The 24,906-nt window shown below is 52.3% G+C and overlaps 7 protein-coding genes across 7 annotated transcripts; 4 read left to right on the top strand and 3 right to left on the bottom strand.

Moving 5' to 3' along the window:
• Positions 1 to 3,843: 3,843 nt before the first annotated feature.
• On the top strand, positions 3,844 to 4,422 carry J7T55_004771 (nkyrin repeat protein; the record flags this gene model as incomplete). The annotated part of the gene is made up of 1 exon (XM_053130496.1): positions 3,844 to 4,422. The coding sequence occupies one exon, from the start codon at positions 3,844 to 3,846 to the stop codon at positions 4,420 to 4,422; it is 579 nt and encodes a 192-aa protein (XP_052991198.1).
• Positions 4,423 to 6,312: 1,890 nt separating this feature from the next.
• On the top strand, positions 6,313 to 8,526 carry J7T55_004770 (phosphoglycerate mutase; the record flags this gene model as incomplete). Its single annotated transcript, XM_053130495.1, has 2 exons — positions 6,313 to 6,347; positions 6,486 to 8,526. The coding sequence occupies 2 exons, from the start codon at positions 6,313 to 6,315 to the stop codon at positions 8,524 to 8,526; spliced, it is 2,076 nt and encodes a 691-aa protein (XP_052991197.1).
• A 3,894-nt stretch (positions 8,527 to 12,420) lies between these two features.
• J7T55_004769 (uracil permease) lies at positions 12,421 to 14,208 on the top strand (the record flags this gene model as incomplete). Its single annotated transcript, XM_053130494.1, has 3 exons — positions 12,421 to 12,900; positions 12,959 to 13,854; positions 13,935 to 14,208. 3 exons carry the CDS (start codon positions 12,421 to 12,423, stop codon positions 14,206 to 14,208), a joined length of 1,650 nt encoding a protein of 549 aa, XP_052991196.1.
• Positions 14,209 to 14,438: 230 nt separating this feature from the next.
• Positions 14,439 to 15,825, bottom strand: J7T55_004768 (uncharacterized protein; the record flags this gene model as incomplete). Its single annotated transcript, XM_053130493.1, has 6 exons — positions 14,439 to 14,536; positions 14,597 to 14,610; positions 14,711 to 15,307; positions 15,376 to 15,429; positions 15,549 to 15,641; positions 15,794 to 15,825. The coding sequence occupies 6 exons, from the start codon at positions 15,823 to 15,825 to the stop codon at positions 14,439 to 14,441; spliced, it is 888 nt and encodes a 295-aa protein (XP_052991195.1).
• A 1,002-nt stretch (positions 15,826 to 16,827) lies between these two features.
• J7T55_004767 (uncharacterized protein) lies at positions 16,828 to 17,375 on the bottom strand (the record flags this gene model as incomplete). The annotated part of the gene is made up of 2 exons (XM_053130492.1): positions 16,828 to 17,131; positions 17,239 to 17,375. The coding sequence occupies 2 exons, from the start codon at positions 17,373 to 17,375 to the stop codon at positions 16,828 to 16,830; spliced, it is 441 nt and encodes a 146-aa protein (XP_052991194.1).
• Positions 17,376 to 18,734: 1,359 nt separating this feature from the next.
• Positions 18,735 to 20,544, top strand: J7T55_004766 (uncharacterized protein; the record flags this gene model as incomplete). The annotated part of the gene is made up of 3 exons (XM_053130491.1): positions 18,735 to 18,989; positions 19,047 to 19,550; positions 19,660 to 20,544. The coding sequence occupies 3 exons, from the start codon at positions 18,735 to 18,737 to the stop codon at positions 20,542 to 20,544; spliced, it is 1,644 nt and encodes a 547-aa protein (XP_052991193.1).
• A 913-nt stretch (positions 20,545 to 21,457) lies between these two features.
• On the bottom strand, positions 21,458 to 24,079 carry J7T55_004765 (uncharacterized protein; the record flags this gene model as incomplete). Its single annotated transcript, XM_053130490.1, has 4 exons — positions 21,458 to 21,500; positions 21,559 to 22,190; positions 22,248 to 22,420; positions 22,579 to 24,079. The coding sequence occupies 4 exons, from the start codon at positions 24,077 to 24,079 to the stop codon at positions 21,458 to 21,460; spliced, it is 2,349 nt and encodes a 782-aa protein (XP_052991192.1).
• Between the last annotated feature and the right edge of the window lie 827 nt (positions 24,080 to 24,906).

Genomic DNA, 24,906 nt, shown 5'->3' with positions numbered 1-24,906 from the left:
TCGGCTAAATCAAAAGCACCAATCTCCTCCGCATCCTGGAACTTCAGGAACTCGTTCCCACCGTGCCCTGTCATGTAGACCAAGATGTTGCTGCGATCGTCCGTCAAGAGTCTCTTGCTCCTTGGTGTCTCCTCGCCGACGCGATCCGTCAGCAGGCGGATGAAATTCTCGACAGTCACCTCGTACCCCCTGTAGTCAACCTCGATGTTGTCACCGTACAGGTCGACTGCGCGGTCGGCGTTGGAGTAGACGGTACCGGGGAATGCGTTGCGCGGGTTGCAGGCCATATCGTCGGGCAGCATGAGGATTATCTGGGAGTCAGGGATGCCCAGGCGCTTGACGGTGCGGTATATGGAGAGCACATTGGCCAGGTGGCGGTAGTTGAACCAGAAGCGCGACGTGCAGACGAGGACGGCCCAGTTGCTGGTGTGCTCTGCAGAAACGAGGGCCGGGCTGAGAAGGGTGGCGGCCAGCAATGCCGGCAGCTGGAGGACGTTGGAGAGCTTCATGATGGGCGGTAGAGACAGCACCTCGGCTCGATATCTGCGGTAAAGCAGATGGGGGTTGAGTCAGAGGTGCAAGGAGGATGTCGATTTGAAGTCAAGTTCAAGTCGAGCTGCACGGGTCGAAGTGAGATGCAATGCCCCGGATTTGTCAGACTAACCGATCGGTACCTCGACCGACACGGTTGACGCCCTGCAGGAAGAGCCCAGGGGTCCAGCCGAGAGGCGATGGTACCTGGGTACATGCCCGCACAGGCTACAAGCTAGGGTGGTCCCGTGTTGTGGGGTTCTTGGACATGGGACAGGGCATTTACAGATCTATCACGCATGCTACCACAATGAGTGAACGGTCGTACATAATCTTGAGTGAGGCTGTCAACGCCGCCTTAACTCCACCCTGACAGGAAACCCATCCGCTGGGTGTGCCGCGCCTTTCTCTGCCTGGTACACGCGGTTTCCATCCACCGTGTTCACAATCCCAGCCTTTCCACGAGCACCTTTCTTTGGGTGTAGTGCATCCCACTCCTCGTACGCCGGCACCACATTAATCTCTCGCGCCGTCAGAACCAGCGCAATCTTCAGTTCCAGCAGTGCCAGTGACTGCCCTATGCAGCTCCGAGGACCGTGTTCGAACGGCCGCCATGCAGCGCCGCTTGTCTTGGTCTCGCCGGGGTAGAGGGGGTCACCTGGTCCCGCGAGCCACCGCTCCGGGAGGAACGACTCGGGCTCAACCCAGTAGCGCGCGTCGTGGTGGATCGCCAGACTGAGCGTCCAGACGTTGCAGTTCTCGGTCGGGAAGCGACGGCCTGTCTCGTCGACGAGAAAGACCCCGGGGCGGCCGACTCGCATTGATCCGGACGGTGGGAACAGGCGAAGCGTCTCTTTGATGAGGGCTGTGGTGTAGGGCAGCTGGTTAAGCTTGTACGGGTCGGCATGGATTTGCGCCAGGGCTTCGGCGGGCTCATCACCGAACACGGCATTATGTTCGGCTACGAGCCGATCCATGTTCGCGGGATGCCTCCATAGCAGGTAGTAGGAGTAAGTTAAAGCGCTGCTAGAAGTATCGTGGCCTGCGAAAAGGAAGGCGCGCAGCTGCGAAGCTATGGCTGACTTGACCGTCTCCTTGACGTGGTTGGCGTCCTTACTGCCCGCTTCAAGCAGGAGATCGTCTACCAGGAGGGAGACGATGGACTTGGACCGCTTGTTAGTGTCTTTCAAGTCTTCCCCGTCACTTTCTTCTCTTGCTTTCCCATCGCAGCGCTCCACGAAGCGCTTGTCAATTTCTTGGCCGATATATCGATCCATAGTCCGGCTATTGAGCCAGTGAACGATCGGCCGGATGTTCAGGTACTTAGCCACAGGGTTCAGTTGGCTTCTCCATGAGGTCCATTCGATTGATGACCGCAGCGCCGCTGCCAGAGGGTTGTTGCGTGTCTGGTAGTTCAGACGAGTGTCTAGCACGACACGTCCAATGACATCAAATGTCATCCGCACCGTCAATTCCTCCATCTGGAACATTGCACTGCGTCCATCAGGTCCATCTCGACACTTCTTGATCAACAAATCACGAAAAGTTGCCACCTCATCGGCCATGATTGGGGCCAGGCTGATGAGATACCCGGCACTGAAACCGTTGCTAAGCAGGCGACGCCAGCGCTTCCATTCTGTCCCTTCCATAGTCAGAAGGCTGGGCCCACCGGTGATGGTTTCGATAGGTTTGACGATATTGTCACCTTTGCCCAGGCCCAGACCCTCTACCTGTGACGCAACGTGGGCGTCAGCCACAATGAGAAGCGTCTGACTGAATGGCCACAGGTGCAAGTAGAAAATCCCTCCAGGAAAAAGCTGTCGTGCAATCTTCCACATTACATTATGCATGATCGTATCGGGCGGGAGCGCCGCTGACGCCCTCTTCAGCACAAGCAGGTGGCCAAAGATAGGATGGAAGTCCGGCATGGGCTGAGCATCGGGAAAACAGTCAACAAATAATTAATGTAAACTTGGAGTTGATATACGCATTGTGTGCTACTTACCAGACCTGCCCTTTGTAGCATGCGCAGCTCCCTTCGTGAAGCGGAAAGTCGAGTGGTGAAGTAAGCCAGAGCCGCGGCCACTGCCGCGGCCACAGTCATCCAAAACTCCATGGCCGTGATGAATCTCCGCCTTACCTCTTCCTACAACAGCCTCGCAGCAGTGCCAATAATCGATGGTGAGTTGACAGATTTGGAAGACAGGCGTGAATACTTGTACGACGTTGGAAGATAGAGCAAGCCGTAGGTAGCTTGACTTCCATCAGGAGTGGACCCCAGGTCAGATAAATCAGCAACAAGTAAGATAAAGTTAAGTAGCTGAGCGTGAACCCCGCTTTACCTGTTCCAGCTGCTCGCCTGCAGGATTATACGAGAAGGAAATAAAGCGTTCGCCCAAATCCCTCGGCCTCTCTAAAGTACGTCGTCGTCCTCCTAAACGGCTTCCTGAACGGCCTCAGAAATCAACATAAAAGTAAACTAGCTGCCGGTCTTGAAACAGCGTCTCACAGCATGTAATTAATCAATCAATGCCTTTTCTCAAGCTGTTTTATCAGTAAGACAGAGGCTGTATTTATGAGTGACTTCTGCAATGGCCAAATGCTGTTTTGCCCTACCAGAGATAACTTGTGGGTATATGGAGTAAAATCACCTGCGGCACAGTTGCGACTTTGACCAAACTAACCAAAACGTTGAAAGCTGTGCCTCTCTTGAGTAACTTCGCGCTCTCTCGTTCTTGAGCCAAGTACAAATTACCCACTCTGGCGCCACTTTGAGACCCCAGTGGATGCAAGATGGCCGTCCGGTTCCGACCTCATATATTGAGCCATTGCAACTCACCAGCAGCAACCACTTCAGTCCAAGTCTCAATGGACGACGCGAAGAGCAGAATGGCCCACGAGATTTGTTGTCAATGGCAGGCCTCAACGGCTCGGTACAGCCGTTGCCCAGAAACGATATCAAACGGCCGTTCAAACTTTTTCGAGATGGTGCAGACGCCAGTGTCACCGACAAGAACGATAACGGCGCTTTTCATTACTCAGTCCAGAGCGACAGTTTCAGGACAATTCAAATCCATCCACTCAACTTTGAGTGCACTGGAATGGAAATTTGGCGGCCGCCAATGTAATTGAGCTGATTTAATAGAGCATTGCCAGCTTCCCTAAGTCCAAGGTTTTCCGGCGACTCCGGCCGCCGCCGCCGCTGCCGGTCGACGACCCGGAAATGACGATAGATGGCCTCATTCATAGCCTGCAGGCCGCCGGAGCCGCATTAACCTCCAGAGCAACAAGGACGAGACCTCGTTGCATCTTATGGGCCGAAGAACTTCCTCCGGAGAGCCTTTGAACGAAGAATTATTCGAGGCCCTCATTCAGGCCGGCGCTGACCCAAACTTAATGATGACCAGGGCAAATCGGCGATCTCCATTTTTCTCGCCGAGTTTCTCGGTTCCCAGTCGAAAAGAGCGGGAGAGCCTCTGTGCCAACTCGTGTCACGGGTACGCTTCCCGACCGTCGAGGGAGAGACAGACCTTAGTTACCCCGGGCCCGTTTGTCCCCAAGAAGGAGATGTACCCATTCGACTACGCGGTGCACCTGTACGCCAGGCAGCCGGAGATCGATGAGGGGATCCAGCTCATAGGCGTGGGAGGATACGAGGTACCATACATGTACAAGCTCCCTGCCGACAAGCTCGAGAAGGTTATTGAGACGTTGGTCGCGCGCGGTGCAGACGTGATGGCTACGTATGAGTTTGCAGACGAATCGAGGATGAGTATCAAGGATAAACTCATCATGCGAGGGGCGGACTATAGATTCTTCCAGGTTGGCAGGCCCCAACTGGCTGGGAAGATCTTGAAGCTTTGCAGGACGACCTGTGAAGGTAAACTGTGATGTCTGATTCCTATCTTATGGTTCAGCTTGTAGACACCGTCAGGATTGTGCCTGGTCGTGCCTGGTGAAAATCACCGTAGAGTCAGGCTCTTGTTGCATGTAGTGTTGGTTTTTGAAGCTATTCAGACGGGTGCCCACACAGGCCGTTTCTGTGTTCTGTGTGGAGGCTGAGGGTCACTTTGGACTCTGCCATTCCTCGAGCTCGATGTATCAATCATTAAACAAGGCTCCAGTAGGCGTTGATTCGGATCAAGCAAAGATATACTCATATTCGTGGACGATTTCATAGTGACAGATTTCCTTGGTCACTAATATGGGCACAGGGGACGTCCAATGCGTCCAATGCGTCCAATCAATTTAGTGTTGGTGGTTGCAGAACTGACAGACTGCAATTCCCAGTGGCCAGGGGTCTCGGGGGTGTGAAGCCGTAGGTGGGGACAGAATTGAGTTGCAGGCGGGGCCCAGTTGGGAAAAATGGATCTGGCATGTGATGGTGTGGGGAGAAGAGCAGCGATGCGGTAGGGTGCAGTTGCATTTGCAGCTGCAGGTTGCAGGTTGCAGGTGTTCAGGCTTGCAGGCGCAGAGCTGCATGATGATGCGTCCTCAGGATTGGTGGCAATTCTGGGCTGGCTGGACGGGCACAGGCTGGTGGGGTAGAAGGGGGAAAGGGGAGAGAAAGACCCCGCGAGCGAGAGAGGTCGTCGCACCGCGTCGGCACCGCTAGACTCCAAGAGGGATTTGACGATGACACTGGCATCGTGACAAAATGAAAATGACGTGGTGGGCAGGCCGCCAACGAGTCCTTCTGCGTCGACCATGAGCCCACCGAGTCGCACAAGACCATGCAGCAGGCCTCGGTGATTGAATGTTGATGGCTGAGGTGGCTGTCATTCAATTTGCCCGTGAACCAATCCAGATCCAAATACATTCCATTTCATTCAATTCAGGCACCTGTCGAGCACCCATCACGGCAAGCCTCCGCCCTGATGGCCGTTGCTTAATTATTAATCTCAACTATCTTCAATCCAAACAAAACTTTTCCCCGACGCTTAACTTTCAGATCCAGATGCAGATCCTAGAGGCTGGATCCATGCCTTTGCACCGCGGACATCCCCGACCCGACCGTTTTGTCTCAAAACCACCCTTCTACGGTCTCTCCAGGGCCTTGGCCTCGCTCGTCCGAAAATAGTGACACAACGCACGTACGCTCGCTCGCTCCATCAGGGCCACGGTCAGAGGTCGCACCCGAGGCGGCCGGCTGAGCTGCGTCGCGTCGCAGACCTTCCGCCACACTGCTGTTGCTGCTATTGCGCGTGCATAATACGACACTCGGTGTAATCGTGCAGCTCAAACAGCCCCCAAGGCGCATCCGGAACGACTGGCTACTCACGACCTCCCTGCTTTGTTATAAAATCTGCCGGGATCACTTAACTTCGCCTATACGACAATTTGGCAAGCGAAACCGTCACACCGTTCCCACGCACCTGGGCAGCCCTCCCTTCCGGCGTCACCATATACAGGACTGGACCTCCAAGGCGAAGCAAGAGTCAGTCAGACCGGAGTGTCACCGCGACTCAACTGACCGGCTCTCGGAGATAATCTCGCTTTGCGACCCACTGCGTCGAGACCGCTGCTGCTGCTGCTGGAGCCGGCACACGTGGGCCACCCTGCCCGTCGACTACCGCACCGTACCCGTACCGTACGGTGCACCACCGTACCGCCGCCAACCGTCCATTATTACCTAACAGAGACAGCCCGCCTTTTGGCTATCGACCATAGATCGTCGACAAGTCGCGAATTTACTAGTCCTCTCTCTCTCTCTCACGCCCACAGTCCAACGCTCTTCCTCTTTCGATCACCTAGACTCCATCCCAAGAGCTCTTGTCAGCTATGGGCCGCGCTCCGGCCTACATCTTCGTCGTAAGGTAGGCCGCATTCCGACCCTGAACCCCCCCCGCTCCCTGATGCGGAAACACCGCCCAGGTCCAACAGAGCCCCGCGCCCGAACGACATCGACGTGGACATTGTAGCCCTTGGTTGCTGACATCGCTTCTCTACCACAGACACGGAAACCGACTTGACGCCGCCAATAAGCAGTGGCACCTCCAGTCACCCACTCCATACGACCCACCCCTGACATACAGCGGATGGAACCAGACAAGGGCAGTCGGACAGAAGATTGGCGAGATCTTGCGGGACGGTGATAAGGAGAGGGAAAAGGAACAGCAAGGCGACTCACCTGCCACCAACGGCTCCCCAAGGAAACGTCGAAAGTACAAGATCGTCATCCACAGTTCGCCTTTCCTACGTTGCATCCAGACATCGATAGGTATCAGCGCCGGTCTAGCCTCCATCCCTGAGCCTCCTCCTCCCTCAGTCACTCGATCATCCTCCACACACTCCGTTACAAACCCTCGTCTCCGAGCAACCGTCCAGCCCGATGTCTCTGTCCCGCCGCCGACTCCTCCCACCGGCTCGCGTCCCAACTCGAGATCGAAGCCCGTTATTCAAAAGACTGTCCTGCGGCTTGATGCATTCCTGGGAGAATGGCTTACCCCGGGTTATTTTGAGCTCATCACTCCGCCGCCTGGCTCGGGTCTGATGCTTGCCAGCGCAAAGGCGGAGCTGCTGCGGAAGGAAGACTATAATAGTTATCCCAACCTTTACGCGCACCACTCTCCACATAATTCGTCATCTGGACCCGGGACTGGTCTGATGTGGGGCCAGTCTCCAACTGTCGCGGCGGCGGAGAATGGCCTCGAGAACGTAGGCAGCCTCGCTGAGGCAATGAGACGCGCCGGCAGGAGTGACAGTGTGACGAGCAATGGAGAGTCCCACCTGATCACTGGTGGTGCCTATGTTGCCCCTGTGCCCTCGTATGCGCTTTCGCACAATGCGGAGATCCCCAGGGGTTATGTTCCACATGCCAGAGACAACTGCTGCGATGTGGACTACCAGTGGGACTCGATGCGGGGGACATTGGACTGGGGTGACGGAGGCTCGTACGGCGAAGAGTGGACCGCGATGCACCAGAGATTCCGCAAGGGCTTGCAGAGCTTGGTCGACTGGTACGCTACACAGGAGCACCCAGCGGATATGGTGACCAAGGAGAGGCGGGATAGCGTTACGGCCAGCGATGATGCTATTGACGAGGATGAAGATGTCGAGACGGAGTCGGTGGTCATTCTTGTTTCTCACGGCGCTGGCTGTAATGCTCTGATCGGAGCCATTACACATCAACCTGTCTTGACAGATGTCAGCTTGGCATCCCTAACATCAGCGATACGAAAGCCTGGCAAGGATGATATAGGGAATAGTCCAGGAACCGACCTCGTAACAGGTATCAACGGCACGCGCGCCGACTCGCCGTCGGGGCTGGTAGCTATTCATCAGTGTTATGACCTCAAACTATTCGCAAGCACTGAACACTTGACTTCGACAAGATCAGGGCGGTCAGGGTCTGTCACTACGCAAAATCGAGGCCGTCTCTCGAACGCATTCACATCATCTCCCTTGAGCGGGAACGATGGTTCAGGAAGTCGGAGCTCCTCCGCAGCAGCCAGCCTAGGCAGCATGAGGCGCGAATCGGGGGCTTCATCACGGTTGGCAAGCCGGCTTGGACTGAACACGAAAGGTATAAATAGCGGGGGCATCACGGTCGGAAGCGGTGTGACTTCGTTTCTGAAGCAGACGCCGTCGTCGGCTACCGGAGGGCTCTGGTCCCCACTTCGTAATACCCTGGATACACCTGAAGAAGATGACGATGACGACTTCCTCCCGAATTTCACAAGCTTCGATATCGTGTCGCCGAGCGCGAAAGCTGAGGAAACTGAGAGGTCAGCGGCTGAGCCCAGCACACCTATCACAAACGGAAATGGGACGACGAGGAACAGGGCAGACAGCCGTGTGTCACCTCGAGCAGTACCAGCACCCAAGTCTTCACACCACGAGGAGGAAGAACGTAATGAGGTTCCTGCATTGCCACAGCTCGGGTCAGGGACGGGTGGGCTATGGGGCAGCCCCAAGCCCATCGGAACAATCGAGATCCCGCGTGATCTAACATCCCCGAAGCGAAGATGGACTGTGACTGAGAGGTGGACATAATTACCCCCGAAAACAATCCCAACTCTGCACTTTGGATTAATACTGAGACGACCGCATATGAGGTGGATGGCCTAGCATGTTATGGGAGTCATTGAAAAGGAATACCATGAAAAGTTCTGTGCGTCCCAAAAAATTGACCCGCACTCTTGGATAGTAGTATGGGTTTGCAAGGATAAATGATATTTAATGAGATTGTTCAGGGAGATTTGCTACGAAGAGGTTCGTACAACATGTCGAAAGACATGCATGTGTTTGTCTTTCATGTGGCATATATGTATGATGCCGAAGAGTGCCTGCCGACATCCCGAACTATCCCGAGTCATCAGCCCTACGGCCGAGGAGGGGCCCTGGGACCAAGGACTCGAAGATTTGTTTGGCTTTCATACCCATAGTTTCGCCTTCTCCACAGTTTAGAACTTTATCTTGAGCTTAAATATGACATCGACCCTTCCTCACTCGAGGTGTTGACACTCAGGTGCGCCTGTCCAGCTGAGATGGTGAAGATGCTGGGGCAGGGAACATGCTGTTGGAGTAGAAGCATCTGATTTCGGGGTGGGAACATCTTCCAGTGGACGCGTATCGCATGCAGAGCAGCGGTCATGGTGCCCAATATCCGAGGCAACGCGTCGGCAAGGGAATCTCCTCGCATGGAGTTCCGACTGGAGGAGCGACTCGCATGGAACCAAGGCGCAAACGGGGCCGAGGGCAATAGTAGAGCTTGGTGTCTTGGTGATTTTCACCGTCATACCGGTCCTATTCTTCGTCCCCAGCAAGGCAAGATGACGCGACCGCCCACACCGTCTCCGCGTAGCTTGCAGCTTACATGTCACTTCCAGTCTAGATACACACGGCACTGTCACAAGATTCTGTCGTGAAATTCAATGAGGATCACATCCAGATTCTGTAGTTGCACATACGACATCTGACCAAGTGATGCGGAAGGGTTCTGTTGGACGGTTCCTAATGTAAACAAAGGCGCCGCTGCCCGACGAAGAATGCGCCTGAGTCAAGAATTTCGAGTAGCGAGACAAAGCCTACAAGATTGACATCATGAACTGGACAGCAGGAATCTCATGATTCCTTTCGTTGAATTTTCGTAGTGAAAAATGCCCTGCGAGGAATTTCTGTTTTCAAGCCGTCTGCCGGCACGTTTGCTGTGCAGTGAGTACACATCCCGGAGAAAGTTAACCAATCATTTAACATGGATTTTCGCTCACTTCCCACTTTTCAGCTTGCAACCCCCCCCCCCCCTTCCGCCATCTCCTTACGCCATCATCTAATATGAAATATCCTCTGAGTGCTGCAATTCCGTCACACCAGTTGCATAAGCAAGGTATGGATCCGAGCTTTCATTGTCTGGTAACATAGTCGGTTCCGGCCCCTTCCTTCCTCGCTCGGCTTCACCAGAGTCCGCAGCGAGTGGACACACTGATCTCATGTGGCAGCGTTGCCGGTTCATTCGCCACAACCAGCCGTGAGTTTGTGGTGATGTGAATAAGGGCTGAGTAGCTAGCAACCACGATGCACGACAGTGAGAGCACAACTCTGGCAAGTAGAGTGATCGTCGTTGGAATATGATGGAACTTTTTCGAATAAAACCAACCCTACACTGACAGTCGTTTCTGAGGCAGGATGGGTGGCCAGTGGACTACAACCGAGGACATGGCCTCAACAAGGTCGTACCTCACCTTGAGCAGCTCGATGACATCTTCAGGGACGATGCGAACACCGCGCCCAAACTTGGTTTCGGCTGAACTCAGTTCCTCTGCCAGTGATAGAACAAGGGCTTGGGTTGGAAGTCGTCATTATTCTTCGGCCCGCTCACTGTGCGTAGGTAGAAAGAATACGTATCCTCTTGACGGCTAGACAGATCATCATCAGAGATGAAGAGGGCAAGTCTTACAACCGAATTGATACTCTCGGATCCTCTCCACTCGCACAATTCACTCCGGGTCCGAGACAGGATCCGATCGTTCCACAAAATGCGTCGACCCCACGAGTTCTCCACGAGTTCTAGCTCCGCTAGACATTGAAGGTTTAAGATGCCTCAGTAAAGTCAAGTACAGTCCTAACCAGCTCGAAAGTGGAGCGGCGGGTCCATACTTGCATGGATGGAGGCCAGACTCGTCGCATGTTCAGAAAGGGCCGAACTGCAGAACCATCTGAGGAACTATTGGAAGCTACCTGGGCCATGGAAAGGCCCCTCGATGAACGATCCCCTTACAAGCCCCAGGTGCCACCTCAGTGACCATACTATCGTCCCGCACACCTATGTTACTGCCCAAGCTAGGGCTAAGATTGTGCTTCAAACCAGAGCCATGCAGCTTCCAGTTTTCTCTAAAACGGCTGAATTCATACCAGTATGCAGGTCTTTTCAGCAACTCATCTGGTGAACCTCATCAACTTCGTAAGCTGGTCAATATATTTCACGTGGAACAGAGTCTGGGTGATGGCGATGGCGACGGCTTCGCACAGTCTCCTTCGAACACGGGCTCGCTCGTGGGTGTTAACGCCATGTTCGGGCAGCTAAAATCCAAGTAGTCATGCTTTGTCCACCGCCATCGGCCAATTTTCGAAGCTATGGACAAGTACAATGACGTCCATCTTGTTCGACTTGGACGGTGTCCACCGATAGGATAGGGAGGTCAAGCGCACAATGATACACAGTCTGGTAGCATGGGAGAGATGATGGGACACCTATTGCTGAGATCTGAGAACGGCCGGGCGCGTCCGGTTAAAATATACGACTTGGCGTAGTCTAGCAATGGCGAGTCTCGTTTGCTGTATGTCTGGCTTTTAGCTTCGACAAGGCTGGCTGTCAAGCTAAAATATTATCGAAGTTCGGATTTGGGCGGGAAAAGACGGGTTGCCAAGCGTGCGGCAGATATTGAGAGAAGAGGGCGGACGGGCCGAACCTATGTACTCGGACGGATTAGAGGTTGTTGGTTGACTCGATGAGATCGAGTAAGAGATGCGGAGTTGTGGGGGAGGCGTGTGATAAGCTGTTCGTTATCTGGTCCTGGCAAGCGGTGCTTATCTTTGTTCATCCAGCCTGGCCCCTGCAAGAGTCGCGGGTAGTAGGTACTTTTCCTCGTAGGAGTTCCCAAAGCAACGGTCGTGTACCGGTACTTGGACCTCGTCCTGTTCAACTCCGAGGACAAACCGCTATCTTCCACCGACCGTTAATTTACTCCCAAGGTTCACGTTTGCACTTTAGCTTTTCAGCAATGGTAGCCAATCGACAGTATCGGCCTGTCCGATTACACAGGCCAAGAGGTGCATATCTGATATCTCATCTCCACGGCCGCTTGCGGAACTAAGCTTAGCCCTCGGGGGTTGGATCAACCAGATCAGCATGTCTACACAGCCCTGCAACAACCCTTTGGGCCCGACACACTTTACATCTTGTTATATGTCCTGCAACGTCCGTGTAACCTGCAGGAAAATCTCTGCAAATGCCAGGGGTCAGCAGGTAGCTTCACCTTAGAGTGGCAGCGTGGTCTTGGGCGTGGGGATCTTATCAGTCTCAGCCGATGGGATCCCATAGTCGCACGACCACTCACATTAGCCCCAGAGACATGACCTGAACGAACTCGGACTCTTAAGTCTTCGCACCCGCACTAGGAGTATATAACAAAACAACAACTCCCCTCTCTCGAGGCTCGTGCGACCTTCGCCCTATATATTTGCACTTCTAGCCCATACTACCCTACACATACTATATCTAGGCGTACAACTATTCAAACAGCCTTCATGATATAGACTTGCTGCGGGACTACGTCAACTTATCCCCGCTATACTACCTAGCAACCTGGGCCTGTTGCTCCTCCAAACGGCTTGTTCCCGCGAACATCAACGTTTCCGGGCCAGGATTGCAGCCCCTGCAAAACAGCCATGGCCCAGGCAAGGGGAGCCCGCCTCAGGCGATGGGGTGATAAACTCGCCGTCGAGAGCGAGCCGGGCCTAACTACTGCCCAGCTCATGCTCACCAACCTCGACCTGAAGCCAGTCGAGCCCGAGCGCCGGCAATGGGGAGCCTGGAACTTCGTGGGCTTCTGGATCGCCGATTCTTTCAACATAAACACGTGGATGATCTCCAGCTCCATGGTCGTCGCCGGCCTGTCCTGGTGGCAGTCGTGGCTCTGTGTCTGGATCGGGTACACTATCGCTGCGTGCTTCGTCTGCCTCACGGGACGCATTGGTGCGACATACCACATTGGTTTCCCCGTCGTCAACCGTGCTTCCTTTGGTATCTGGGGTTCTCTCTGGCCGGTTTTTAACAGAGCTGCAATGGCCTGCATCTGGTACGGTGTTCAGTCGTACATCGGTGGGAAGTGTGTTTATTTGATGATCCGAGCGATCTGGAAGAGCTGGGTAGGTCATTTGCTCACCCCGGCTTCACATATGCTTAAGATGCTAATTCGTTTCGAAGGACCGAACCACTATCCCAAACACATTTCCCGAAGACTCTGGGACTACCACGGCGGACTGGGTCAGCTTCTTCATCTTCTGGCTTGTGTCTCTCCCGGCCATCTGGTTCCCAGTACATAAGATTCGTCACCTATTCACAGTAAAGGCATACTTTGTTCCCTGCGCTGGTATTGCCTTTCTCATCTGGGCTATCGTCCGCGCCGGTGGCATCGGCCCCATCGTCCACCAACCTGCCACGATCTCTGGATCTGACCTGGCATGGGAGTTTGTCACGGGTGTCATGAGCGCTATCGCAAACTTCGCAACACTGATCGTGAACGACCCCGATTTCTCGAGATTCGCAACGAAGCCCAAGGACGCGCTCTGGTCGCAGTTGATCACCATCCCGATGGGATTCGCCGTGACTAGCTTCATCGGCATTTTTGTCTCGTCAAGCTCGGCCGTCATCTACAACAGCGATCCAGTCTGGGACCCCCTGGAGTTACTGGAGCATTTCATCGATGATGGCGGTTCTGGACAGCGGTTTGGCGTCTTCGTCATCGCTTTGGCCTTTGCGCTGGCTCAACTCGGCACCAACATTGCAGCAAACTCCGTCAGTGCGGGTACTGACTTGACGGCGCTGTTCCCTCGGTATTTGAACATTCGCCGTGGAGGTTACATTTGTGCAGCTGTGGGTCTGGCGATGTGCCCATACACCCTTCTCACGGACTCAAACAAGTTCACAACTTATTTGTCTGCATACTCGGTGTTCTTGTCGTCGATCGCCGGCGTCATGTGCTCGGATTACTACCTTGTCAGGAAGGGCTATCTTGAGATCAAGGAGCTATATGACGCCCGCAAGACCGGGCCGTACTACTTTACGTACGGTATTCACTGGAGGGCATATGTGGCCTACATGTAAGTCTCCAGGCTTATTAAGCATATGCCATGGGCTGAGTTTCTGCTTTTGTGAACGATGCTAACAAATCACGCTACAGTGCGGGCATCCTGATCAATGTTGTGGGTTTCGCCGGCGCGATTGGCCGCGACGTTCCTGACGGGGCGAAGTACCTTTACAACGTCAACTTTTTCGGCGGCTTCATTATTTCTGGGCTTGTGTATTGGACATTATGCAAGGTGTTCCCTATCCCGGCCTGCAGCGACCATTGGATGGAAGTGGGTGATGCAATTGATGATGTGCATCTGGCCTACGATGGCAGCGACCTTGAAGAGAGGAACGACAAACTCGACGGCGATACAAAGATGGTTTAAAAGTAGAAAAGCATTTATTACCCCAGCGAAATTTGAATGATTAGAATTGCCTACCTTGACTACTGTTGTTCCTGTCTCTATGGACTAGTTACCTTTGCTCAAATGTGAATATGTCGTGAAGGCATCTTAATCAATCACTTCACAGCGCAATGGAGGCCGCGCAAAATTTTCTACTTCAAATTTTGGTTTAAGAAAAGAAGAAGAGCCACTGTGAAAAGCTGGACTTCAAATCACGTAAACTGCACCACAGATCCACCGAAGCAGATTGCACAACCGTTGTTAACCCACGGGCCGGTGCACTCCCAACAAAATTCGTGCCCGCAATGACCTACACCAATTGTCAACTTGATCATCCTCAAGATGGGCAAAAGAAGCTTAAGTGACTCACATGTCATATGCATACTACAGTGGCATAATGACGTTAGCGACAGGAACTGTAAAACCTCTTCGGTACAAGAGGCAGGACGGGACAGCCCCGGTAGGGCAGGTTGTAACAACGTACCATCCTTCATTCTTCTCAATCCTCTTTGCACACTTCGGGCAAGCCTTGGTCGAGACCTTGATCAACTTCTCGCTCTGCTCATCCTCCACCTTCCTCCTCTGGATCTCACCAGCCCTCGCCTGTCTCTCCTGCTCCTCCATCTCGCGCTCCTCCTCATAGCGCTTCTCCTCCAGCCAGGCACGCTCCCTGCGCTCTCTGTCCTCCTTCGCGGCCTCATCTCTCCGTTTCTTCTCGACGTCTCTCCGCTGCTGCAGAATTTTCTCCATCCGCTCGCGCGCACGTTGCACGACGTCGAGTTCCCTGCGTTCTATCGCGGCGCGCTCTTGTTGCCGTTGGTGGTCGCTCCTGAAGTGGAGGGGATCGGCGAGGTATTGGTCGTATTCGTCGCAAGTCATTTTATCGTGTTGGGAGGGTGGTGTTTGAGGCTGAAGAGGTATCCTGTGCCGAAAGCAGAATTCCGTGTTGCAGTCTGCACACACAACGAGCGGCCGAGAGTCGCCGCCCTCATGGACCTGACCTGAGTCGCAGTTTGGGTTGGGGCAACGGATAAAGTTAGGTATATCTTTTACGGTTTGCTCAATCATATGGGAGAGGTATCTAGCGAGATTATGTTACCAGTCCACTTTGAAGTCAACGAGAAGGGATAAGATAGGTGGTTGACTCACGTCGTGAAGGTATCGCCGTCAGCATATTCCTCGATTTCTTGGTTTTCGAGGGGTCTATTGCACATTGGACATGTAATGTGCCCCTTTTTCCACTCTTTTGATTCCATCTGTGACTTTATGTGCTGCTGCAGGCAGACTATACACGCATCTGATAAACATGTGCAGTCACTTACTGGTGTGGTTCGCGGATATAAATCAGTGTGCTTCTCGTCGCAGCATATTGGGCATTCCTTGATTGAGTTTGCTCCTTCTGAGTCGTCAGATATCTGAGCGTCGTCTGTAAAGGGTATTGCTGGCCTCGATTCTTGTCTATTCAAATTGCTTAATTGGGTCACTTCTTCGTCATGAAGAGCTAAAGCCCTAGAGAAACAAAATCAAGGATCAGAAAAAGTCTTCAAGCAAAATTTAAAGAGCATACAATTCGGCGTCGGTAAGAAAACCAGCCATCATTGGGCTTGTTACAAAATTTGGCCACCCAGGCTCGACGTTTCCGTGTTTCATTTCCCGGTATGTATGTATGTTTCGTACCTAGCAGAGGCTTCGATAGGCAATGTTTCGGCTAAACAGGTTTGGACAGGACTGTGAGGAGTTGTGATAGCTTGGATAGAGATTTCTTCAACTGTTGTTGTTGGTGTAAGAGAGTCAATGTGACGCGAATAGTCAGGAGACCTTCGGGTATCTTGTAGAGAATGCGCCTCGGATGCAGGAGCCGATAGACTTGGGTTAACGTATAGACCGAGATACGCAGAGTTCTTTCTGGGGGGGGGGGGGGGAGGCTCGAGAAGGCGATTGATAAACAACACCTCGGTATGGTCTTTGCCTGGCGTTGTATGTCATTCCTTTAGTTGACACTGTGTTTTGAAGGAGATATGTGCATACTGCAATATTTCGGACTTGTAGTAGTTGCGAAAGAGGATTCCAATTCCATAGTAGTGCTCGCGCAAATTTTATAGTGCATTTGCCTCAAGGCAGTGAGTCAACAAGCCACAAGGCCGTTTGTCACTACCACTGAGGTTGCTTTCTTGACCATGTCAAACGCACGAGTCACTAGTGATTTTCCAGTCAGGTGTTGAAACTACATATCAAAGCTATCATAAATGTCTACAGGAGAAATGATACGAAACAACATCAGAACAAGCGTAGAAATTCTGCACTTGTCGTGAATTCCTTAAATCAGATCTGAATATCATATGATCAACCTCATTTTATGAATGGATCACTTATAGTCATTGCCCATGTCACAATTCTAAATGTCTATAGTCACAAGAGGAATTTGGGTGAATTACTGGAAAATTCTTTCCATCCTATTGAGGCTGCAATTCCATTTCAGTTGCTTCAACGCTTCAAAATTCCATGAACCTCAACACTGCCATCCACAAATGCACGATCCCTCCCCACATGACTACTCGTCTCTCGCCTCAAGGAGCCTACCTCCTACAACAAACAATATCCTCACTGGACAACGAATCGAGTGGGACCGCTGTACTGCTGGTAAACAGTCGAACCAGCATTGAGGACAGGGAAATCAGCCTTGTCCCAGATCTTGGCAGCAGCCAGGCTCTGATCAGCATCCGCAAGGATGAGGGTGTAGTTCGAAGCAGTAGCGTCTGAAAGGCCGATAGCGCGGAACGACCAGATGATTGATGGGTCTGCGCAGGCGGTGAATGGAACGTCAGGGAGATTGAAGGCTGTAGTGAACGAAGCATTGCAGTTGGTCTGATAAGGCATCTGGTTGGTGGCGACGTTGAAATTGAAGCTGAGAAAGGCTCTGGTCAGCGAGCACCCTCAAGACTCTTTCTTGTATCTTTTTGTCATCACATATCGCTCGTTAAGGAATAGGTGAAGAGGAACAGAACAGCTTACGTGCAAAGAGTACCGTGAGGGATGCAGCCAGCGGTGAATTCAGAGACATCAAACTCTTGGGCTATGATGCGCTTTTCGATAGGAGTCGCGGACACAACCGCGAGGAGGGCCACAACGGAAACGAATGTGGATTTCATATTTAAGGGATCGCTAAGGCTCGGTATGATAGGAGACGGATGGGTTGAGAATGATCAAGGCGTAGTGCAGTGTAGTGTTTCTGACACTATTCTATGATGTCTGCCGCCGCTTGGGGAGGTGCTCATTTATACTGTTTGCAGATACTTTGCAGTATATGCAAACCGAAACAGGAGGAATCGGTGAGGGGAGGTTTCCTGTCTGCTCAATGTAGTTAGCAGTCGTGCTGAGTGAGCACTTCGTATCTCGAGCCAGGTTTGTCCCCTAGCGTCTGAGCAGCTCGCACAAAAGACATCACGTTGCAATTTTGACTAGCCATTAGAGAGAATCTGACAAATACTCATATACGCATTTGTCTACTAGCTCAATGTCGGGTCAGGGCCGAGCTCTTTATTTGATGCACGAGATGTGTGGGGTCTCGTATGTTCCTATTGCCTGATATTCTGGCAGAGAGCATCTTTGGAGTACCAACAAATTACATCAGACTTGGACGAGGGCAAGTCAACAGTACAGAACAGTTTGAGAGAGATCAAACAAATATGCCTGATCATTCATTGTGCCTAATAGTATACTCCAGCAAACGTGAGTGCTAGATTCAAGCACGCAGTTGTACACCACAACTAGCTATCTAACGATCAACATGTGACTCCCTGAATTTCATGTTTCTTTCATAGGTTGCAGAGTCCGTATATTCAATTTGTATCAGGTGGATGACATTATCCAAAACACTACTTCTGAAGAGGATTGTACACAGTAACAGCTCAAACTTATACATCCTTTAAGACATGTAAACTTAGACAACTGCTAGCTCTCTATGAAGAATAGATTTTAAGAAAATATAAGGAAATAATGAAAATCGACCGTTGCACCTATAGACAGCCATCCATTTTTTTTTTTTAGTCTTGACCCGTGTACGCATTCAACTCTCTTGTAAGGGCTGCCTCGAAATTCTTTTCGGACTTACATGAGAGGAAATGCTTTCCACCAGCGATTGACGAGCTTTGAACGATCTTCGTACGCAGTCAAACTTGGGGATCCGGTTATGGACCAATATCCGATGAGCTGCGTTCCGTCTAACGAGAATCAAACGATTCCTGCTTCTTAGTAACTCAATTTCCCATCTTAGCATGCTTCGCCACCTCCGGCTAGATTTGAAGTCATCCAGCCCGGATCCCGGCCCTGATTGCCGGACGCCTCGGCAAGCAGCTAGTGATGCAACTCATCAGCGTCAGGGGGTTGATAGCAATGCCTCTCCTCACTTTTGCCTTTATGAAATTACCGAGGGCTTTATCCAGCTCTGAAAAATGTCAATGGTAACTCATCCTTGATCTGTGGGCAGGTTGTGAGCTTCGAGCCTCACGATGAAATACTCCTTCGTCACATGGCTTGGCAGTGCAACACTGCAGGTCTACACTGTCTTTGGCTACTCTCCACTCGACCACAACTGCATCGCTCATACAGACGACAGAAGTTTCGGCGGGCATTATAGCACGCACAAGGCCACGGTATGTGAGTGGCTTGGCGTGCCATATGCCCGACCGCCTGTTGGAGATCTAAGATTCGCGCCGCCTGTCAAGCCAGTCTTGTTAAATGACGCCTTCGACGCCAGCAGTTATGTGGGTCAATGAAATATGGCAGTCCAAGTATTGTTTCTAACAAGTTCCTCATTTCAGGGCTACGACTGTCCTCAAAACCCGTCTAGGTATATCGCGTATCCGAACGCGACTAGTCAATACGGTGGTATATACGCCAACTTTGTCAACTCTCTGAATAACACACAAAGCGAGGACTGCTTAACGCTGAACATCTGGTCAAAGCCAACTCAGAATTTCTCGAATCGCATTGACGATAATTCTGGGCTGAAGCCTGTGCTCGTGTGGATTTATGGGGGCCGATTTTCAGCCGGAAGCAGCAACACGCCGTTCTACCAGGGCGAGTTCTTGGCGGATGCCCAGGACGTTGTGGTGGTGACCTTCAACTTTCGTATGAACATCTTTGGGTTCCCTGGAGCGCCTGAGCTTGAGATGAAGAACCTCGCCCTCTTGGACCAGCGCTTGGCCGTCTCGTGGGTACAAGACAACATCGCGGTATTTGGCGGCGACGCCTCTCGTATTACAATAGCTGGGCAGTCATCGGGCTCCTGGGCTGTGAGTAACTGGGCTTATGCTTTTCAGGACGTAAGTTGTTGTCACTATATGGTCTCTAGCCGTAGAGATGCAAGAGGAAATCATCCTCAAAGTGAAGATCAAATGCGAACCTCTGACGCTGACAAGACCTCCAAACCAGGACCCAATCGTTGCAGGGCTCATTTCTCATTCTGGCAATATCTTCTCGTTCGACAGCAACAGTGCCGACCTAGCTGCCTCGAATTGGTACAATGTCTCAAGAACACTCGGATGCGGTGCTTCAGAATCGACTCTCCAGTGCATGCGCTCACCCAACATCACTATTGATTCAATTCTCGCAGCTGCCGCTCGTGTACCCACGACCGGCTCAGTCACTCGCTCCCTGCCGGCCTTCCAGATCACCGAAGACAACCTCACGGTATTTTCAAGGTCCGAGTACGTTTCACGACTTGCTGCGGGGCAGTTGGCACGACTCCCGCACCTCCAGTTGCAAACAGACCACGAGTCTGGTTTCTACAGGATTTCGGCCTCAGCAAGGGGGATCGTGCTCCCGGAAAGCAACTGGACGCTCTTCGAGCAGGAGACGTTCACCTGTCCGCTCGCGGCAGACGCGCACGGGCGAACAAAACTGAACATCACGAGCTACCGCGCCCGATACATGGCAGACTGGGATAATCTGCGGCTCTTCTACCAAATGGAACCACCCTACGACAGTGGAGCCTACCACGGTGTAGATATCAACATGGTTGTTGGCAACGCGGAAGGCGTCAGCGGGATTGAATCGTCGGCCCAGGAGGAAAGACTCAAAGAGACGATGCAGAAGGCGTGGGTGGCCTTTGCCGCTGATCCGTCGGATGGTTTGACTTCCGTGATGGGTTGGCCCAAGTATCAGCCTGACTCCGAGACGCTGATTCTGCTGGGCTATAACACGACCTCGGCTGTGAAGCATGTTAACCCAACGACGTATGATTTTGCGTGTCAGAATTTGGATCTTGTTTTCCGAGACCACTCTATATTCGTATATAGTCAGGGTAACAAGTTCTAATAGATGCAAAATGCTACATCTCAGGAAAGCTCCAAGGCACACTCAAAGTCATATGTCCTTGTTAGTCCAAACCCAGTATGATACCTACCAACTTCACAACCTATAGCGTAGCTGTATTGCGGACGCCGCATAATTAATGCTACTCTGTATTGCGACGTCTTACCCAAAAATCCAACCTCAATGATTCCAACGCGGTTATCAATGGCGTGTTCAACAGCTTGGACAATAATGGTGGCAATGTGCTAGATTTACAACATTCCTGAGCTAATCTTGGAATATAAATCTATCGATGACCCCTGTTGACGTAAGCCTTCTTGGCCAAGCGGTAAGGGTAGGTAACAGCCCATTCGCTTCATTCACAATGAACATCGTCCTGACCCATTTTCAGCGTCGCACTCGTAATGCGAAGATCGACGGTTCGATTCCGTCAGGAGGCAATCCATCTTGTAACTCTTTTGCTTTTGCTCCTAGATTGGTTTCTCGAATCTTAAGAGCATTGGCAGACTGTGGACAGCATCACAACTTCAAGACACTGTCGAGGGTAAGTATATGTACAAGTAAGTGTGGGCTGTTGTGCACTGGCGATATTGTGATCATTGACTTTTTAGACCGCCATGAGCAGGGGTTCCGTCTTCCCTAATCCTCTAGTTCTAAGTATGAGATTTCTAACGACGTATTGAGATCAGCTCCAGGCGGAACATCGTTGTGTCCCATATACGAATTATATTTAGTAAATGCATGATTATGACGGATGACAATTGTGCTCGCCGCATTTACACGAGCCTCAAGTCAACCATGATAGCTTGGCCTGTCTGTCTTCAAATGTCGCTAATGCTGATGTTGGTATCATCCCCCCCCTTTCGATTTCTTCGAGCAAATTCCAATTTCTCAAGTCCAAGCTGATCCCAGACGCTCATGCAGACAATGCAAGGCATGCATCCACCGCCAAACCAACACTGGATCAGATCCTGTTAGTGGAACAAAAGAATGAAAAGACATGGGAATTCAACATACCGTCCTTCCTTCTGGTAAACAACATCACTGATGATGTCCCTGTCGAGGTCAGGAAACATGCCGGCTAGAGTTTCTACGACATTGGCGTGTTCTGCCCTATGCAGCCTGTGCGCCTCTGCTGCCTCGGCGCTGGCCTGCCTCGCTGCAGCCTCCTCCGCAGAATAGCGGCTTTGATGACTCGGAACCCTTTGCCCCCCTGTGCTTGGCCTGGAATCTGGCAGAGGAGTATGGGCGGGGCTGCGTGCGGACGCGCTTGAGGAACCAGCTACGGGCTCATCACTGTCGGAAAACATCCTGCCGATAGTAGATAACGGCTTCTGGATGGTTCGAAGGAGACCAGTTATGGCAGCCTTCTCGTCGTACTCACCATCGTCATTAGAAGTTGACTGGCGAGGTGTGTACGAAGAGTGGGTCACTGCGTCGTTGTCCATCGATGGTCGGGTTGATGAGAATTCACCCATGCTGCCAAGGGACTGTGGTGGTTTTTCTGCGGTGGCTGAAGTAGGTGGTGACTCTAAACGATGCCTCTCGGCAATGGCAGAAACGGCGGCCTCGACGTTCTTTTCAAAGTCTTCATCTGAGATCGTAAGTGTCGTGCGATCCATATTTTCAATGAACTGGACAGCACCCATCTATGAAACAATGTTAGCGGCTGTGACGTGTCTACAGTAGGGGCTGCTTCTTATTACCAATGATGAGAGGTAGTAACCAGCTTCGCCTCCTAATTTCTCTTGATTTCGAAACCTGAGGATGTATTGGACATTTGATACTATATGCTCTGGGTTTGCTTGGAGTGTGACATAAATGAGGAGTGGCATGAACGAGTCTGCCGACGAGTCGGATTTGGAGTGCTTAAGAAGCCCTACATCTGATGAGTACGTGTATGCTCGCTTGCTAGAACGGCAATATGTAACCTACCGAAGATGACCTTGCAGCAATTCAGGATGCATATGATTTTATCCCTTGGTGCTCGGTACGATTTAATTTTCAAGAGTTCTGTCAAAGTTAGCTATGGCTTACAGGGTTGGGTGAAGTTTCTCGCACCTTGTTGTGCAAGCCTGAGGAAACGTTTCCCACTTTCCCCGACCGGCGGTATATCTAGATGTTCTTCACGCACCCAGCCATAGATATTGATCTTCTGGGCAACGACTTCATCGCGCTCGACATCTTCTTGGTGCTGGCCCCTGCGCCCAGGCCCCAGGGGTCGCTCGGCACCCTTCCTCCTTGGTTTGGCACCTGGTATTGGCTGAGGCGGAGGTATTGCTGGCGAGAAAGTCTGGGCGTACAGTCGATTCATGACAAGCTTCTCCATGCCTTCTCGAGCGTTGTCGAATTCAGCATCAGACACATCCCTCCAGACTTCACACAATGCCATCTTGTTTGCAATGAAAGCCAGGAAATCGCTGATAATCTTGACCTGCTCATGTACCATCCACTGTCGCTTACCAAACTCATTCAGAAACGATCGCAGATACTTGGCGACCGGGTCTGCTTTCTTGTTCCGCAACTGTTCGAGGAACCTGTGGAAGTCGAAGGGCAGCGCCGATTCAGGCTCAGGCTCCGGTGGGGGTGGTCGGTGTAACGACACTGTTGGAGACATGGGAGCACCGATACTCTCTCGTTCGTCCTTGAGTTGACCAGTCCTGCCGGAGTGTATGGATGGGTCCTTTGGAGGAACAGGCGGGCCTTGATCATCCGGGTCCTTCCCCTTCGACATCATGCTGGCTGGCGAACTGGAGTCTAGCCGTAGACCTTGCATATCCTGTAGTTGTTGGGCTATATTCGGGCTCAGCGGCTCTAGGCTAGAATGGCGAGGAGGATGTTGAACAGGCCCGGCACCGAAGGGGGATGCAATTTCCAGTCGTGGACTCATAACCTCCTCTTCGCCTGGACCGCCCTCCCTGAACTGGGTCATAATATTTTGGATCTCAGACGCATCGTTCTCTCGATCATCTTCACTTGCACGCCGTTTCTCGTCGTCTGACCGTCCTCCTCGTGAAGAGTCGAGGGACAGGCGAGGCCGGTCGGCAGCGTTGGAAGGCGTCCTCGAAGGAGGCTGGGACTCGGTTGGAGTAGATGGTGTAGGGTCGACATAAGGTTTTGTTTCAACATTCAGGTATGAAGTGGCGATTGTGGTGGTTGGGGTTGTCGCAGGCTTCAGAGTTGCAACAGAGGCATTCAAGCCGTCACTGCCATCATCTGTCTTTGGCGGCACCTCTGGTCGCAGTTCGTGCGGGTTGGATTTCTCGGGTTGGCCATCGTGTTGCGCACCCACAGTGACAGCCGTGGGAGAAGGCTGTGGGTGCTCGTCGAGGGAGATCAAGTCCTCTGATGGGTTGGGAGGCGCTGCAGCAGAGTTGGGCTGGGCCATGTTGTCTTCATTCTGTGATGAAGCCGGGGGATTTGGCTCCATCGAGCTCTTCACCTCGCCAGAGGCAGCATACGACTCATGATTCTGGGGAAGTGGATTGCTGGCGCTGGCGCTGGAGCTGGGGGCGTCCGAGTTGAAGGGGGGAGACATACACAAAGCTTTGTTGAACAGCGGTGTCTCGAGGAGAAATAGCGGGGGTGAAGGGATTCAGGTCGGGTCTGGCAGGTGTCTTGTTGCCAACAGCTTGGCCCTTTGATTTGGAGTGCCTGACAAGCTTCTGCAACAGGGGAATCGAGGGCCCCGCAGAAAGTCGTGGTGATCCTGTGTCAGCTGTGCACGTTTCGCATCGAGGCTGTTGTCATCCATGTCATTGCCAGTCGCCGGCCCTCCAGCGAGCAAGCGAGCAAGCGAGCCGTCGATAACGCTCGGCCAAGGCAGATGATCCGAGCCGTGCGACCCCACCTTGCCGCCTGCCCAGGTGAGTGCTCCTGCTCCTCCTGGTCCATACTCATGAGGGGTCACTGGATACCACTTGGTACCTAGACTAGATACTGTATACCGCTTCCTGTATTTCCTACATTTTCAGGGCCTCGGAGCTTATCCGAGTCTGGGTTTTCAAGAGCACTTCGGGCCAGTATGCTGCAAATCTATGTGCCCTTTTCTTCCAAAGGTCGATTTAAATGAAGAAATATATTAGGTGCCCAATCGGCCCCCTTCCAGGACACGGTAATCAGCTGGCCACCCGAAAGCTACAGTAGCACTTTACAGTGGACACTCCAGATATGCGAGTATAGAGAATATGTTCGTCTCATCACCTGAGCCACTCAGATGCGCATGCCCCTGCAGTGAATCATTCGGGTGCCCAACATGCAAGTGTACCCGTACGCCCATACGCGTCCCCTCCTACCGCAGGTTGCTCAAGCTGCTAGCTGAGGGCCTGGACGCCGGGATAAGAGACGTCAGATAAGGCCCCCAGA

Source organism: Diaporthe amygdali, assembly GCF_026229845.1.
Source record: "Diaporthe amygdali strain CAA958 chromosome Unknown NODE_23_length_778278_cov_65_433824, whole genome shotgun sequence".
Taxonomy (NCBI): domain Eukaryota; kingdom Fungi; phylum Ascomycota; class Sordariomycetes; order Diaporthales; family Diaporthaceae; genus Diaporthe; species Diaporthe amygdali.
The sequence above is the reverse complement of the archived record's forward strand: the minus strand, read 5'-3'. Positions and strand labels throughout refer to the sequence as shown.